The sequence below is a fragment of the Cryptomeria japonica genome, chromosome 3 (assembly GCF_030272615.1).
Source record: "Cryptomeria japonica chromosome 3, Sugi_1.0, whole genome shotgun sequence".
Classification (NCBI taxonomy): domain Eukaryota; kingdom Viridiplantae; phylum Streptophyta; class Pinopsida; order Cupressales; family Cupressaceae; genus Cryptomeria; species Cryptomeria japonica.
Window position 1 is genome coordinate 450,613,188 of NC_081407.1, and position 13,176 is coordinate 450,626,363.

Consider the following 13,176-nt stretch of genomic DNA (forward strand, 5'->3'; position numbering starts at 1 on the left):
AATTACCATAGCCGCAACTACTCTAAAGCTGGGTGCCAAATATTCATCTTTTATTATGAAGTTAGACACTTGGAAAGAGATCATTATTGCTGGGCATGGACTTTACTAGCAAATTGGGTGACATGAGGGTCCCTTTTTGATATACGGATCTTATAGACTGAGTAAGGGATGTGAAGAGTTTTAAGGAGCATTGTGAGGATTAGAGGAAGTCGTGAGACTCCCCTGAGCTGAGCTCTAAGCACTGGTATGCCTTGCAGGAATATAGTGTGGATGGTGCTGAAATAGATGAGGACAAGGAAATAGATGAGACTACAAAATTTGAAGTAGATGGCCTAACTCAAGATGGGGGTATGTTAGAGCCTCAGGATGTCTCCAATGAAGTGCATGAATCTTCATATGATGAGGAATTGCTTGAAAATGATGACATAGCAGCATCCTTGTCTTTATATTCAGATCTATCCAATAAGGATTTTTGAGGCCTATTATGGCATTGACAACATCCTTGAAAGGTATGATGAATCATTTGTGTTTTTTAGCAGCAATACATTTATGCATGATTGCATTTTGGAGGGCAAAACCAGTAACTTGGAAGTTCCCAAATTTGATGAGGAAGTAGATACAATTGAGGATGCCTACTTGGAAAATTCTAAAATGGAAAGGATTAACAGGTTGTTGGATGGAGCTTTATGTTATGAATCGGAAAATATTGCAGTAGATAATGAATTTCCCATTAACCAAGGGGCTGTCCTATTTTGTGTCTAAAATATACCAAGAAGATGACACTCAAGGGGCTGATTTGGAGGACCAATAAAAAATTGTCTTTCAAGTTGATGGTATTGAGATACATAGTTTGAAGAATGAGTTGAAGGTCACCGAAGATATGATTGTTGCAGCCTTAGTACAATTTTGATGACACTCACAAATACATAGAAGACCCTCAAACGGAAGAACCAGTTTGAGAGGAGACAAAAGGGAGTGGAAGGTGAATCTTATTTTGTAGATTTGCAGGTTGTCAAAGAAGCTCTCGGATCACTAAAATCAGATTATTTGCAATTACTTTCTGATAGAGATCACATATTTAAGGTTATTGGAGTTTATGCTAATGCATTGAAACTTGAAAGAGGAGGATAAAGTCAATAAGCTCATCATAGAACTTAAGGAAACTAAGGAGACATTGGAGGATACACAAACGGCTCTACATGAAGGAAAAAACCAGGTTGTTGTCATTGAACAATTCAGGTAGCAGGAAAACAAAGAAATGGCAAAGGAAGTCAAACAGGTGATTGATGAACTTGACCAAATTCAGGAAGTCTTTGACTTAAAGCAATGTCCTTAATTGCCATTTTCAGATTTAGGACAGCAGCATATTTGGCCTATGTTGGATAGAGGGAATACTTTCCAAATTATTGATAACCCTCTTTGTGTGTTGAGTACTGACTTGACTTTGGATAATCCACTCTTTGAGTCGAATGATGAGGTGGCTCTTATTCCTGATGACATGAATGAGACATGGAATCCAGCTGTGGTGTATAATTATGAGGTAGAACAGGTTGAGTTGTCTATTGGGCCACCCAAGATCATTGATGGATTGACATGGTTTGATGATTGACTCTGAGGGGTTGACACTCAAACACTCTCTACAAGCAATGTTTGTAGAACACAAGATGCCACTGAGAGGGGGGTGAATCAGTGGTTTCCAATCTTAACCCTTTTAATCCTAAATGTGAATACCGGTTAACATATCAAAGACCAAGAAGACATACCAGTGAGATAAGGGAAGAGAACATTATGCAAGCACACACAAGGATACATCACACAACACCGGATATACGAGGAAAACCCAATGTGGGAAAAAGCATTGGTGAGAAAAGTCGTTGGGAGTCTACTGCTCCAATCCAGCCTCACAATAAACAACTGTATTACAATGTTTAGGGCACCAACCCAAGGAGCACCAACCCTTGCTGATTTAGGGCACCAACCCCTGCACCGAGCTCCAACTCAGTGATTACAATGGATGTTATCAAAACAATACAATAGTAATAGCCTTGTTACAAATGAGATTTGTAACTCTCACAAATATCTCTTCACCGGTTCACCTCTGCTTTGTTCTCTACTAGTTCTCTGCTCACCTTCTCTGACTCTTCCTCTACTATGTCTCTGCCTTACCGGTTGAGTCCTCTTTCTGTCACTCTACCTCTTCTCTGTTGGTTCAACTCTTCTCTTCCGATTCAACCCTGCTTTGTTCTATACCGGTTCTATGCTCACACTCTCTTCTTGATTCCCCTCCTGCTATACTTTTGCCTTGCCGGATCTTCTCTCACTCACACTTTGTCTCTTACACTCACTGCTGCTAACTTACCGGTTTATATTCTGCTGGTTAGATGAACTGTCAGACAATGTAATTGGTTACCGGTAAACCTTGAACCTTGCCAGTTCAACCTTGTTTGCTAGATGTTCTTCTGCTCTTCCTCTAACTTCTCGATCTGCTTTCACTTTAGCAGTCTACCCTCCAACAGATAGATCAATACCTACTCATCACACTTACCGGTTAAACTCCTCTTACCGGTTCCTTCTTCAACACTCCTAGTCGCTTCAATGTTTAACACTTAAACACTCAGAATGTTTTGTTTGCACTCTTCACTTGCATCCGACATCTAGCATCCGATCTCCTTCATCGGCCTCAACGGCAACAACAACTAAGATCTTCAATTTGCATATTTATATTCAGGCTTTCCCGCCAAAACTGAAATTCAAACCTTGGCGCGCAAGAGTTTGCTTCACTGACTCAATCTGTATAAGATCACATCCGATCTCTTCTCTGAGATTGTCAACCTGCAACAAATCAGACGACACCGCCATATCTCTTCCTTTCTGTACATGTTTACTAAACTTGGCAAACACGGGCTCTGTGCTTCTGTCAATCACATTAAATGAACCAGTAGCTTCCTTCTCCAGATCGACAAGATGATTAGATATCTTGCTTCGATCAACTCACCAAGAGTCGTCCTTCGATCTGCATCGAGTCGCAATCCTCTGCAACTCACCCGTGATTTGCGCCGACTGCATTAAACACAGACTTAGTCGGCAACTATTTCACCAATGTATCCTTCATCTACAGCTGCACGTTTGCCACCTGGAGACCACGTGTCAACTCTGTCGGCATCCACCTCAGTTGACTGTGTTAGTTTAGGATGAGTCATCGACCAATGAAACTCTACTGGTATACACCCTATACTGCCGGTCTTCTTGCCTTACCTTACCGATGAACTTACCTACCTGCATGCTGGATCGGTATTCATTCTTCTTCACAGAGAACATATCAGTCAATTATTAGTGTGCTCTCCGGTTCACCAATCTTGATGTGGTTTCAATCATAGATACATGTCGATGTTATGAACATATGTTCTAAACCGCAACACCGAAATCCTCTCCTATCGTCTATACCAGTTGCTTGAGCACTGCTCTTTTCCTATTTAGCGGTTGACAATACACCTGCCTGCATACCGATAATCATCCTCGATTACTCCATGCCATCAATCTCCAATTGTCACCAACTGTGGTAACACCAATCTCAATCTGCATCCTGGTAACTCCATGTCTGCAACTATAAAACCTTTCCTTCTCCTTCATCAACCAGGTTCTCATCTCAACTTGTTTGTCAAGGTGACAAACTCATCACTTCTTATTCTTCCTCTTCTGTCTCGGTAGCTCATCATGCCTTCTCTTGTTGATCCGGTGCATATCTCTCTTTTCACATACCTGAGGCATCTTTATGTTTCACTTTGGTCATTCGGTATGAGTCTTCAATCACTTGCCTTTAACTTCTGTCTTATCCCAGAGGGTTATGATAGTGCCACCAACCAGTGGGAGTGGATCTTTGTTGCTCATTCTGCTTTCGGCATTGCACTAATAAGCAGATACATCTTGAACCAGACATATGACCCTATAGACTTCCCATATGTGTTCCTTGCTATCTTGAGGCAGCACAATTGCTGTCAGTCTTCTCTTCATTCAGTGACAACATCTTCATCCGGTGGGAGTCCTGTTGAATGTCATCAATCAAACTGCATACCGGTTGCCTGCCCTTCTTCATTAGTTTAACCTTTCTTTCTTACCGGTCACATGCTTATCGGTTAGCAACAACACACTGCTAACACATCACTCACTGGTTGACATCCCATACTTACCGGTGACAATCTATACCTGTAACATGCTATACCGGTTGACATGAATGACAACATAATCCAGTTGACATCAATGACAACACAATGCCAACAATCTCCCCCTTTGGCATTGATGTCAACACATGTAGTATCCGGTATACTACAGATTTTCTCTCCCCCTTTGACAACAATGGCAAAGGGAACTGACAGAACTTTCTACCGGTTGCTTCTACCCCTTTGACTATTATACTCTGCTACCTCTCATCCAGCAACACTTGAGATAGAGGGATCAAATGCCAACCTAATACCGATTGCAGGTACCAATCTGATACCAACTGTATATTCTCCCCTTGTGCAGGTAACTATCCCTGAACCATAGATCTCAGGTCTTCTTTGTTTGTCAGGTTCTAGACCAAGGCTCCAATCTACACCTTGTACTGGTAGAGTTGAGTGTACATGATCTACAGATGGTGTTCCACTTACATGATATCCATCACAACTTGTGACATGATCTTACATGACCACAATGCCAAACCACAACACCATCGTATCAACTATCAAACCGGTTAAATCAAAATGATGCATGCATATAAGGTCGGCTAGCGGACCGACACATTGTCATTCAGGACTTCTCCAATATCACCTGAGACATAATTACCTCAATCCAAGCCACAGGAGTCACTACAATGATCCCGGAACACATTGACTCACATAATTTGCAATACCGGTTAATATCCATACCGGTAACATACTATACATACCGGTTTATTATACCAGACCAATATCTTTACCGGAACACCTTCCTCTGAACTCCATCTTCCCAAGTCAAATGTCTTTAATGCCAATTTGCAATTTGAACCATCCATTGACACTTGCAGCAGTAATCCATCTTTCATGCGTAGATGTGTAGCCAAGGCAATAACTACACACACAATCATCTCATCTTCTTCCTTGTACCGGCAGCAGCTTGTCCTTCCATTTGTCCTTTTCAAAATTGGGGGTGAATGATATGATCAAAATGTAGCTCCCCCTAAAGTCCTGCATCTCCTTTAGGCCTTACGAGATATCACCTGTACATTGAATGCACAGTGCCTGCCCATGGTTTTATCCTCTTGCTTCTTTCTCCAAACTTGCTTGATCTCCCTCCTTTTCTCATTTGCAATCTTGGGAGCAATGTTGACTTGTCTCTGCTGATTGGTCCTTGCTCTACAAGATTCTGCAGTATTTCCAAAAACATTGCTGTAGTAACATACTGTATGCATGCCAACTGGATGATCATAGAGTCTTCCATTAACCTGATCTGCTCCTCTTCTTCTGGTCATGCTATTGTAACCAACTACCAGAACTAGTAGATTTTTTGATCTTGCAGGAACAAATCTCCTTTTGTTCCATGCCAGTCTTTGACTCTCATGTGCTCTATAACTACTTCCATATTGAGCATAACTGTTACACTGGCTGCCACATGACTGAAAGTTCTTCTTTCTACACTCATGACTTCTATGGCCAAATCAATTACATCTTTGATAGACTACATTGTTATTCCTAGGAAAAACATTTTTGTCTATTCCTAGACCTCATTTTGCATTCATCTGCTCTATGGCCATATCCTTTACATGAAAAACAATAACCGGAGAAAGAGGGCTTATAACTTACAAATTTATTTTGCCAAGCATGAGGTGATCTTACCGATTTGGCTTCTCCATTTCTACTTCTCCGGGGACTTGCCTTAAGTTGTCTAGTCACTGCAGTCCTTTCATTTAATCCCTTCCTTTTGCATGCTTGTCTTGTCTTGTGGGCATTAGCATCTCTTTGTCTTTTATCGGCAGAAGGTCTTCTAGGCTGTCTTCTTAAGTTACCATTTCTGATGAAGCCTTCTTCTCTTAGCTTTCCTTTCCCTTTAAGATCAACATAATTCCTTCTTGCAGCACCGGTCTTCACCAGTTGTAGTTAGGTCTATCTTCCTTCTTGGAGCATTTCTGACAGTGAAGGTTTGTCCTTTGTTATTTCCACTTGAGGAGACAAACTGAATCTCTTTGTTGGAGAACGCCTTGCTTGTGGAGCACTCACCGACATCATATCCAACTCCTCTGGTGTCCTTGGAGTGTTTTTGCTTGTTCAACATTTTATCCAAGGCTTCAGAGCTACCTTCATACCGGATCCTCACCTTGAGCTCATCTTGGCACTTCTCAAGGTCTTTTCGGAGATTCTCCATTTCTCCTTTTAACTTTTGACATTCTTTGTCCTTGGCCTCTAGCTCTGATTCTAAATCTTTACACTTGCATTTCTTGGTATCCAAATCTCATTTTGGTTATTCGTTTATCTTTTTATCATCATCCACTTGTGCTGTCAGATTTGCAATGGTGGACTCTAACTCTTGAAGACTTTTGAACAACTAGTCTTGTTCCACAATAGCAACATTCTTGAACATCTTGTATTATTTTCTTACTTTGCTAATCTCCTCGAGTGCACTTTCAAGTTCTCCTTCAAGATCAACTTTAGCTTCATCTTCCTCTTCGTCTTCTTCATCACTGCCAAACACATCTTGCTGGTAGGATTGATCTTTGTTATCATTTTCTGATGTGTGCAGCTCACTTTGTGTTTCTTGAGCCATGAAGAGATGAGTTTCCTCTTCATCATTGTTGCAGCAGCTGACAGATCTACGAATATCATCTGTATCTTCGTGTGTTCCATTTCTCTTCTTGCTCTCACAAACTGGTTCTGCAGTGCTAGGTTCATTTCCATAGAGCTTCTTCAATCTATCCCACAAACTCTTTGCAGATTTGCATCTATCCACCTTTGAAGAAACATCATCGGAAAGTCCACTGAGTATAGCTTTCATGGCATCCGCATTGCACTTAGATCTTCTTTCAGCTTCAAGACCAATGGGAGGACTGACGAGACTAGAGAGACCATTAACAACCAACATCCAAACATCATAGCCTAATGAGGACAGGTAGACTTCCATTCTACAACTCCAAATGGAATAGTTTGACCCACCAAACACCGGTATAGAGATTGACTCAGAATAAACCATTGTTTTCTCAAACCAAAATCTACCCAAGCTGGAGAAAGCTTATCTAACCGAGAACCTATGGCTCTAATACCAATTGTAGAACACAAGATGCCACTGAGAGGGGGGGTAAATCAGTGGTTTCCAATCTTAACCCTTTTAATCCTAAATGTGAATACTGGTTAACATATCAAAGACCAAGAAGACATATCGGTGAGATAAGGGAAGAGAACATTATGCAAGCACACACAAGGATACATCACACAACATCGGATATACGAGGAAAACCCAATGTGGGAAAAACCTCGGTGAGAAACGCTGCTAGAGTCTACTGCTCCAATCCAACCTCACAATAAACAACTGTATTACAATGTTTAGGGCACCAACCCAAGGAGCACCAACCCCTGCACTGAGCTCCAACTCAGTGATTACAATGGATGTTACCAAAACAATACAATAGTAATAGCCTTGTTACAAATTAGTTTTGTAACTCTCACAAATATCTCTTCACCGGTTCACCTTTGCTCTGTTCTCTACCAATTCTTTGCTCGCCTTCTCTAACCCTTCCTCTACTTTGTCTCTGCCTTACCGGTTGAGTCCTCTTTCTGTCACTTTGCCTCTTCTCTGCCGGTTCAACTCTTCTCTTCCGGTTCAACCCTGCTCTGTTCTATACCGTTTCTATGCTCACGCTCTCTTCCTGATTCCCCTCCTGCTTTGCTTCCGCCTTGCCGGATCTTCTCTCACTCACACTCTGTCCCTTACACTCACTGTTGCTAACTTACCAGTTTATATTCTATCGGTTAGATGAACTGTCAGACAGTGTAACTGGTTACCGGTAAACCTTGAACCTTGCTGATTCAACCTTGTCTATCAAATCTTCTTCTGCTCTTCCTCTCACTTCTCAATCTGCCTTCACTTCAGCAGTCTACCCTCCAACAGATAGATCAATACCTGCTCATCACACTTATCGGTTCCTTCTTCAACATTCTCAGTCGCTTCAATGTTTAGCACTTAAACACTCAGACTATTTTGTCTGCACTCTTCACTTGCATCCGGCATCTAGCATCCGATCTCCTTCATCGGCCTCAACAACAACAACAACTAAGATCTTCAATTTGCATATTTATATTCAGGCTTTCCTGCCAAAATTGAAAATCAAACCCTGGCGCGCAAGAGTTTGCTTCACCGACTCAATCCATATCAAATCACATTGGATCTCTTCTTTGAGATTGTCAACCTGCAACAGATCAGACGGCATCGCCATATCTCTTCCTTTCTGTAGACGTTTACTAAACTTGGTAAACATGGGCTTTTCTTCTGTCAATCACATTAAATGAACCAGTAGCTTCCTTCTCCAGATCGACAAGATGATCAAATATCTTGCTTCGATCAACTCACCAAGAGTCGTCCTTCGATCTGCTTCAATCTGCATCGAGCTGCAATCCTCTGCAACTCACTCGTGATTTTCGCCGACTGCATTAAACACAGACTTAGTTGGCAACTACTTCACCGACGTACCCTTCATCTACAACTGCACATTTGCCACCTGGAGACCACGTGTCAACTCTGTCGGCATCCACTTCAGTTGACTGCGTCGGTTTAGGAAGAGTCACTGACCAACAATACTCTACCAGTATACACCTTATACTACCAGTCTTCTTACCTTACCGGTGAACTTACCTACCTACATGCTGGACCGGTATTCATTCTTCTTCACAAAGCACATATCAATCAATAATTAGTGTGCTCTCCGGTTCATCAATCTTGATGCGGTTTCACTCATAGATGCATGCCGATGTTATGAACATATGTTCTAAACCGCAACACTGGAGTCCTCTCCTATTGTCCGTACCAGTTGCTTGAGCACCACTCTTTTCCTATTTACCGGTTGATAATACACCTGCTTGCATATCGATAATCATACTCGATGACTCCATGCCATCAATCTCCAACTGTCACCAACTATGGTAACACCAATCTCCATTTGCATCCTGGTAACTCCATGTTTGCAACTGTAAAACCTTTCCTTCTTCTTCATCAACCAGGTTCTCATCTCAACCAGTTTGTCAAGGTGACAAACTCATCACTTCTTATTCTTCCTCTTTTGTCCCAGTAGTTCATCATGCCTTCTCTTGTTGATCCGGTGCATATCTCTCTTTTCACATACCTGAGGCATCTTTATGTTTCACTTTGGTCATCCGATATGAGTCTTCAATCACTTGCCTTTAACTTCTCTGTCTTATCCCAGAGGGTTATGATATTGCCACCAACCGGTGGGAGTGGATGGACTGAAGCACTTAACCTACCATCACCCAGTGGGAGTGGATCTTTGTTGCTCATTCTACTTCCGTCATTGCACTAATAAGAAGATAGATCTTCAACCAGACATATGACCCGGTAGACTTCCCATATGTCTTTCTTGCTATCTTGAGGCAGCACAATTGTTGTCAGTCTTCTCTTCATTCGGTGACATCATCTTCATCCGGTGGGAGTCCCGTTGAATGTCATCAATCAAACTACATACCGGTTGCCTTCCCTTCTTCATTTGTTTAACCTTGCTTTCTTACTGGTCACATGCTTACCGGTTGGCAACAACACACTGCCAACACATCACTCATTGGTTGACATCCCATACTTACTGGTGACAATCTATACCGGTAACATGCTATACCGGTTGACATCAATGACAACACAATGCCAACAATGTTAGCTAGGGAAACAAACAAGAGAAAGCTTCAAGACTAAGGAGTATTCAACAAAATGGCCATTGGAACTTGTTCATACAGATGTTTGAGGCTTGCAAGAACAAAGAGTTTTCAAGGAGAAAGGTATTTTATCTTGTTTATTAATGATTATTCTCGAATGGCATGGGTTACTTTCTTGAAATAAAAATCAAAAGCATTTGAGAAGTTCAAATCTATTAAAGCATTAGCTGAAAATGAAACTGGTTGAAAAATTTAGCGTTTGAGATCAGACCGAAGAGGTGAGTTTACCTCTAATGAGTTTGAAGAATTCTGTGAGTATCATGGAATAAGGAGACATTACTCATCTGCAAGGACTCCACGACAGAATGGAGTTGTAGAAAGGAAGAACCAAACTGTACAAGAGATGGCAAGAACAATGTTTAATGAGTCCAAGTTATCAGACATATTTTGGAGAGAAGTTGTTTACATTTTGAACAAAGGGAATATATAGAATGAATAATAGCAAAACACCTTATGAATTGTAGAAAGGCAGACCTGCATTAATGAAATACTTCCAAAAGTTTGGAAGTGCTACATAAGATAAGATGATGAGGATTTGGGCAAATTTGATTCCAGATCTGATGAAGCTATATAAAGTTGTGTTCTCTCTTGTGTGGATGTTGCTATTGCTGCTACTCTTGTTATTGTCGTTATGGTCATTAAGTTTTAAATAAGTAAAAAATGCCATATACTAATTAAAACACCACACCAGCCCTTTCAGTAAATGAATCCTTGAAAGATCATTATTGGTGATGTTGAACACTGTGACCTTAGTTTTATGTAGGTTGACCGCAAGCTAGAAAAGCTCACAAAACTCAAAAAGTGTATCAACTAACTCTGCAAGCCAATGGGAGAATGAGAGAGGATGACCAAGAAACAAATATTAAAATAACAATTACAACATGATGAAGCAAGCAACCATTGTCCACATAGATCATTGTCTAAGAAAATCCACAAGCTCATCAATTGAGATATAAAAGAAGGTTGGTGAGAAAATCTGCATAACTCCAATTGTACTTTGGAGTTTGGACAAAGTCAAAGAAACCACAAGATATTAATATTTAAGTAGTTATTAAGAGCAGCAAAGGATCACTCAAGACAGAGTACAATAGGAAGAGACATCATGAGAACTAGGAGCATTAACCTTCAAACTAAAATTTTACAACTAGGAGCATTAACCTTCAAACTAAAATTTTACAACTAGGAGCATTGGTTCCTTTGTTAGCTATTTAGTCAGCATATGAATTAGTCTTTCTCGGTACATGTATAAGTCTATCATGTCAAAACTACTACTCAATACTCTGAGTACAATAGGAAGAAACATCATGAGAATAATGAGTAAAACCATGAACTCAAATTTTACAATTAGAAGCATTGATTCCTTTGTTAGCCTTTAGTCGGCATATGAATTAGCCTTCTGAAGTCTATTGCATCAGATCTGTCTGTCAAAGCATTTATTCTGGTTTCTAAAGCTAGAGTTAGAAAGAGTGAAGACTTTGGCGGTTCTTATATATAAATTTTCTCAATATTTAAATACTTAGTCAAAGAATTTGTATCTCTCATCTCACTCAAATAACTATGACAGGTAAAACATGATATAATACAATAAATTGTATTGTATCTTGCCTTTCTTTTCTTATTGTCGATTAATTAGGGTTTTTCTGTTGTATCTAGAGAGTTGAAAATGTTGCTTGTCATATCATGTTTTTTTAATTCAAGTACCATTGATGCAGAATTTTGACTTCAACAATGCACTTTTTTTGAGTTGTTTGGAATTGGCATATAGGCAATAAAAGATACTTTTACTTCCAAGCTAAAAAAATAATTGAATAGTACAAACAAGCCTATTAAAACATAAGGTATTTGATATTTTGTGATTTTGAATGGAAGTGTAACCTTTTATAAATGCAGGAATTTTATTTTTTTATAAGATTTTCTACTAATTTTATCTTTCTTTGCAGGTTTTGCTTTCACAAAATTATAAGATGCCAAAGACATTCTACAACATTCTTGATTGATATTTAAAGCTCCCATTTCAATTGTTGTTTTGGTCTCCATATTATTAACTGTACCCTTGATCTCCATATCATTGCTGTTGTAATTTTATTTCTTGAAGCCTCGCTTCAAGGTACTTTCGGTATGTCATTGAATATAGTTTAAGGAACTTGGTAAGTTACTAGTAGTATAATATCTTGTAAGAATGATAGGAATCCAATTTATTCAATAACAAAGAGATGTTAAACATAATTTTCTCATTAAATTGAACCAAAAAAATAGAAAACATTTATTGTTCAAATTTTGGATTTAATCATTAAGTAAAATTTGAAATGTTTTTAAGCATGATATGTATATATCAAAGTAACTAAAAATAAATTAAATTGTAACTTATTGATAGAATAAAAAATAAAGTTCAAACACATTGGTGGTTAAGTGGGTTGTATATCTTTTTTCTAGGAAGAAAAATTATCTTTCATATTTTTCATATAAATGTTCAATGGCAAAAATATTCTTACAAATTAACATGTTATCATCTACACCATTTATCTTATTGTTATGGAACGAGAATAACCATTTCACCTACAAAGTAGTTCTACATGAGGGGCACATTAAGGCTTTGGAATCATCCTTTCCAAAGAATAAGATGGTTGAATTGTATAGGTTTTCAAGGGTGCAATTGATGAAGTTGCACTAATCTCTATGAACTTCAAATGAATCTAGATCTATTTAGTGATCTCCAATTGGGTTCTCACAAGCCATCAAAATCAAACTCGGTCAAGCTTTTGTTATGACATGCTATGTGTTGTACCCACACCAAAACTTTGTATTGTGTCCAATTCATCTACCCTTGAAATGTTTTGGAATTTTGTCTATTTTTTGTTGTCTTGTTGATTATTTTTTAACTCTCGCAAGATCATGAAATAATTGTCAAAGATTGGGCTTGTGCTTGGATAAAGAAGTTAAAATTTCTAACAATTTAGATTTGATGAGTAGAGGTCTATGCAAGGGAGACAAGGCAAGTCATTCCAAAGAAGAGATATCAAAACTGTGATTGTTAGTGTATTAGCATAAGCCAATGCAAATAAATTTGAAAATTAAAATTCATAGTTAGTATAATGGTACATGTTTATGGCAAAGGGCACTTAAATACAAAATAGTTAATTTTCATGATTCTTCACACGAGTGCACTTTAAGAAGGGAAGTGATAAAGTAAGGTCAAAAGCATGCATTAGAATTTTACAAGAGTCCAAAAGCAAAGAAA

The 13,176-nt window shown here is 39.2% G+C and overlaps 1 protein-coding gene across 2 annotated transcripts in view; it reads left to right on the forward strand.

Annotated features, from left to right (window-relative positions):
* Positions 1-12,213, forward strand: part of LOC131029122 (fatty acid amide hydrolase) — a 230,299-nt gene extending 218,086 nt beyond the window's left edge. For both annotated transcript variants that reach the window (XM_057960527.2, XM_057959839.2), the window contains one exon: positions 11,879-12,213. In XM_057960527.2, the coding sequence (XP_057816510.1) occupies positions 11,879-11,935 (57 nt within the window). In that variant the 3' untranslated portion in view covers positions 11,936-12,213. The remainder of the gene's footprint in view (positions 1-11,878) is intronic.
* Positions 12,214-13,176: the final 963 nt, after the last annotated feature.